The sequence below is a fragment of the Neoarius graeffei genome, chromosome 23 (assembly GCF_027579695.1).
Source record: "Neoarius graeffei isolate fNeoGra1 chromosome 23, fNeoGra1.pri, whole genome shotgun sequence".
NCBI classification, from domain to species: domain Eukaryota; kingdom Metazoa; phylum Chordata; class Actinopteri; order Siluriformes; family Ariidae; genus Neoarius; species Neoarius graeffei.
The window spans coordinates 9,414,011-9,419,258 of record NC_083591.1 but is presented as its reverse complement, the minus strand read 5'-3'; the positions used below and the strand labels follow the sequence as shown (position 1 = coordinate 9,419,258).

General features: G+C 41.2%; 1 protein-coding gene across 1 annotated transcript; it reads left to right on the top strand.

Annotated features, from left to right (window-relative positions):
* The first annotated feature begins 1,376 nt into the window (after positions 1-1,376).
* On the top strand, positions 1,377-5,248 carry chchd2 (coiled-coil-helix-coiled-coil-helix domain containing 2). Its single transcript, XM_060905255.1, has 4 exons — positions 1,377-1,594; positions 2,154-2,424; positions 2,534-2,702; positions 4,995-5,248. The coding sequence occupies exons 1-4, from the start codon at positions 1,548-1,550 to the stop codon at positions 5,003-5,005; spliced, it is 498 nt and encodes a 165-aa protein (XP_060761238.1). The 5' UTR covers positions 1,377-1,547; the 3' UTR covers positions 5,006-5,248.

The window sequence follows — 5,248 nt, the reverse complement described above, 5'->3', positions numbered from 1 at the left end:
GGGCTCCGCTGGGCTTGAACCCAGGACCTTCTTGCTGTGAGGCGAGGTTTTCCTTTCTCCAAACATAACATTTCTCATTTAAACCAAAAAGTTCTATTTTGGCCTCATCCGTCCACAAAACGTTTTTCCAATAATCTTCTGGCTTGTCCACGTGATCTTTAGCAAACTGCAGATGAGCAGCAATGTTCTTTTTGGAGAGCAGTGGCTTTCCCCTTGCAACCCTGCCATGCACACCATTGTTGTTCTCCTCATGGTGGACTCAGGAACATTAACATTAACCAATGTGAGAAAGGCCTTCAGTTGCTTAGAAGTTACCCTGGGGTCCTTTGTGTTCTCGCCGACTATTACACGCCTTGCTCTTGGAGTGATCGTTGTTGGTCGACCACTCCTGGGGAGGGTAACAATGGTCTTGAATTTCCTCCATTTGTACACAGTCTGTCTGACTGTGGACTGGTGGAGTCCAAACTCTTTAGAGATGGCTTTGTAACCTTTTCCAGCCTGATGAGCATCAACAACGCTTTTTCTGAGGTCCTCAGAAATCTCCTTTGTTCGTGCCATGATACACTTCCACAAACATGTGTTGTGAAGATCAGACTTTGATAGATCCCTGTTCTTTAAATAAAACAGGGTGCCCACTCACACCCGATTGAAAACACCTGACTAATTTCCCCTTCAAATTAACTGCTAATCCTAGAGGTTCACATACTTTTGCCACTCACAGATATGTAATAGTGGATCATTTTCCTCAATAAATAAATGAGCAAGAATAATATTTTTGTCTCATTTGTTTAACTGGGTTCTCTTTATCTACTTTTAGGACTTGTGTGAAAATCTAATGATGTTTTAGGTCATATTTATGCAGAAATATAGACAATTCTAACGGGTTCACAAACTTTTAAGCACCACTATAGCTTTGAATCAACTTGACTGCTTCTGAAAGTGACTCAGGGATATGAATGATGTCACAGACTACAAAATTCCCCGGATGAACTTTCGAGCAGCGGATCAGTAAGAGCCGACTCTTTCGCCTCCCAAACGATTCATCGCCATTTTTAAAGAATTTCACCCGGACAAAGTAAAATAAAATAAAAATAAATAAAGATATGCTACTTGCATTAATTAGTTTTTGTATATACAATTACTTTGTCATTAAAAATATTAATTTTCATTTACATTGTTAATCACTTCCTCATATACTTGACCACGTGCAATAACAAACAGCAGTGTTATGGATCCTCACCATGAGCATATGCAGAAAAAGAAAAAATTCCGTGGAAGTAATTTGATTAAATTATACTTCTAAAGTAACAGTATTGCTTACATCTAATTATAAAAATCGCTCATATATGCGAGTCGACTCGGCATTTTCGACTCACTTGAACAAAGAACCGATTCTTTCCCAAACGACACATTAATACTAGCTCCCAAGGTTGAAGGTCGCAGAGACAGAATATCTTCTAGATTTTGCTAAACGGATAGTGGAGGATACTGACATAACGTTGCTTTAAATATTTAAACTTTGGTTGTAAATATTTATAACGTCTAAAATGCCTAGAGGAAGTCGCAGCCGAACTTCGAGGATGGCTCCTCCAAGGTAAGCTAGCTATGCTAACTCTCAACCAACTGGCTAGTTTAGCAAGACCTAGCTAAAGTTAGGCTAATGTACCACATTAGCTATCTTACTGAGAGTTTATTTAAAAACTTGTTTACGTGATTAGCAAGTAAAATCATGAAGTTGATAATATTTTAAGACCAAATCCCTTCTTAATTTGTAATGCTCTATTTAATAACAGTGCCCTTTGTGAACGTGGGTTGACTAGGGGTTCCTCAAACCTTTTTGTAGCCAGTATAGACATATTTTACGAACATAATCCAACTATTCAGACATTTTTAGGCACATCATTTGAGTTAAAAATAGTGTAGTATCAGGAGTAGAAGACCTTGATTGATCAGAAAGAGCCTCAGTGTTACAGCAGAAGTCCAATCACATTCTTACAACTAACATTCAGGTTCTTTTAAGTCTTTGTAATGACTTGAAATATTCACAGTCCCTAGAAATATGTAGTTATCTGAACCATAGGTTGCATTTCCAATTATTGCCAGCTGTTACACATGTTGCGTCAGTTCTTATGTCTTGATCTTTACAATCACAGCTATTCCTCCCGTCCGGCGCCACCTCCACCGGTGGCCAGAGTACCATCTCCACCAGTGGCCAGAGTAGCACCTCCACCAGCTCCTGCATCTGCTGCGACTGTGCCTGCTGCAGCTGCTCCTAGACAGCCAGGTATGTTTGCTCAGATGGCCAGCACTGCAGCAGGTGTCGCGATCGGCTCCGCCGTGGGACACACGATTGGCCATGCTATGACAGGTGGCTCCAGCGGTGGTGGAAACTCTGAGGCCTCCAGGCCTGATATCACCTATCAGGTGAATATGAAGAAATGACTTCATAGCCATATGTTTATTTTTACTTCGTTATTATTTGCACATGATTGTGTGTGGGCAATAAATAACACGTCCTGAATGAATCCTCCAGGAGCCTTATCAGCCTCAGGACACGTACCAGCAGCAGCAGCAGCCCATGTATCAGCAGAATCCCTGTGCCTATGAGCTGAAACAGTTCCTTGAATGTGCGCAGACACAGAGTGACCTCAAACTGTGTGAAGGGCTCAGTGAGGTGCTCAAACAATGCAAATTCTCCAATGGTATGTATTTGTGACTGGTGACTAAGCCAGGGTAATGCTGTATGATTTTTGGAATGATGTAGACCCTTTTTTATTTTTTAAATGTCCACGTTGGATGCTAATTGCAAATCTGACTTTGATAGTAAATTTCTTCAAAGGTTGTGGCGTGTGCTCGGTTTCATGATCTGATATAAGTTTAGTTAGAATAATTATTGAAGGTCTTTTGTTTTGTACCTGTGAGTTGTCAGTTTAATGGTAAGCTAGGTAGATTTTTTTTTTTGCGGGGGGGGGTCCTCAATTGTGTCCCACGTTTCCTGCATAAAACCGCATGAACCATTTGTCAGCGTTTTCAGACTGCGGTGACTTTGGATGTCTACATGATGTAAGCACCTGTGAAATTGTGAGCAATAATCAGAAGACAAGATATCTCTTGTTCAGTGTTTAGCCTGGCTTTCCCTCCCTGGGGAGGAGGATGAGGGGTTGTTTGTTTTAAGATCATCATCTTTTGGCTGTTCCCATTAAGGATCACTACAGCGGATAACTTCCCTCCATCCCCTCCTGTCCTCTGTATCTTTTTTTTTTTTTTTTTTTTTGTCACACCAACCATCCTCATGTCCTCCTTCACCACATCCATAAAGCTTATCTTTGCTCTTCCTCTTTTCCTTCTACGTGGCAACTCCATCTCCAGCATTCTTTTTCCAGTTTACCCTGGATCCCTCCACTGTATGTGTCCAAACCATCTCGGTTTTGTTTCCAAGCCTTCCTACATGTGCTGTCCCTCTAACTTTCTTATCCTGTCCAATTTCGGTTTGAAAAAGATAGATTTAAGTTTTGAAATTTGTCTTTGGCGCTGCTTTCAACAGAACCACATGAAGAAAGAAATTTAAAATCTTGGAAGGATGTTTAGTCGTACATCAGTTCCTTTGGAGAGTTAGAAGAGAAAATGGATTTTTTTTTTTTGGTATGTGTTAAAATCTGATGGATCTAAATTGGAGCTAACTTGCAGCTTCATAATAGTTTCATGAGCTGTTCACCAGAGGCACCAACAATTTCTGTATAGTTTTATCGTTGTCCGATTTTTGCATGTTTCCTAACTGAACACCAAAGAACGTGGGTGCTTCTCTCTGCACTGAGGTGTAAAGTGTGCATATGTATACTAGTTTAACCATATTGTTCCATCACACATTCCTTCTAAAACTTGCAAAATGAAGCTCACTAGTGTAGTCAAGCTTGTATGGAGCACTTGCATGTGACGTCACAGCCGATCCAGATTGTGACAGACGCCATCTTGTCGGTCAAACGCCATATTCCGCCTTCTACTTCTGGTTCTACTTCTGCTTTTACTTCTACCTTTTCTTCTGGAAAACCCTACTATATACAATTCTACTACAACGGCTGCGGCTACAAGCTCTCCCTACCTGTGCACATTTTTTGTGTGTATTTTTGCGTGTTGTTCGTCTGTACCGGACTTCAATATCCACTACAACCGTATGGACTTACTGGACATTGGTTTCCAGCAGAAAATGACGGTTTGTAGCGATTTCCATCGCATGCACAACATTCCGGACGAGAGAAAAAAAAAAAAATTCCGGACGAGATAGCGAGACCAGCGGGGTCTCCGTGGATTGTTATCGGAAGCGAAGGAGGCCGCACCAGGAGCGGAAGCAAAAGCGAGGCTGCAGAGCCGGCCTGTTGACTAAGCTCAGAAAACAGCCACTCAAATCTCCACTGCCAAGCCTCTACCTCTCCAACGCCAGATCCATGTAAACAAGACGGACGATTTGGAATTACAACTGGAATTACCTTATTCTATTCTATAATCGGCTGGTCAGCGCTATACTCAATACTTAAGTGACTTACCCGTCCAATGAGGATTCTTGTTTACAAGATGCCACATCTGAGTCGCTGACAAATCCTGAATTTCTGTAGAGATAACTGTCCAGAGATTTATAAGCACGCAGTGCTTCACCACTGAACAGCGAGGGAAAGTTAATGAGGTAATTATACACGTCCGGGTATTCCGCTGGCAGTTCAAAATCCGGTCGTGAAAACTCCGTCCGGTAAGCCATAAGGGTCACTAATCTGTAGATCGTTTATTTTAGACCTGTATCTAGTTATCTGCTCATTAGAAAAATGAGCCGTGTAGTCCGTCGGTTGAAATTGATCCATTCTGTACACGAGTGCAGCAGTATTCAGCGGTGTTTTTGACCGACAAGATGGCGGTTGTGTACTTTCCGGTCACGTGACTGCAAGATCTCTATAGCCACAGAACTGCACACTAATATATATGATTTCTTTCTTTCTCTTGTCTAGGTTTGCCCTGAGACTGGAATGGAGACATCACATAGGACTATTCTTAATTTCCACACATACATAACAGCAAGGAGAACTTTCAAAATGCATTGTAGGAGTTGTATGCATTTCTTAGGATGAAGCACTGTATAATCGTTCAAGACTTATTTTTGATTTATATATATTGATTAACTTGCTGTGAATATCAGAATTGCATATTGTACACAGTTTGAGTGCATCTGACTAAACAAAAATGCAATAAACCCTAAAACCAC

Excerpts from the sequence above, each read along its gene's own strand:
- chchd2 (XM_060905255.1), top strand. The coding sequence starts at position 1,548 with ATGCCTAGAGGAAGTCGCAGCCGAACTTCGAGGATGGCTCCTCCAAG. Across the intron at positions 1,595-2,153 it reads TCGAGGATGGCTCCTCCAAG|CTATTCCTCCCGTCCGGCGC; the intron begins GTAAGCTAGCTA and ends TTACAATCACAG. Across the intron at positions 2,425-2,533 it reads GGCCTGATATCACCTATCAG|GAGCCTTATCAGCCTCAGGA; the intron begins GTGAATATGAAG and ends TGAATCCTCCAG.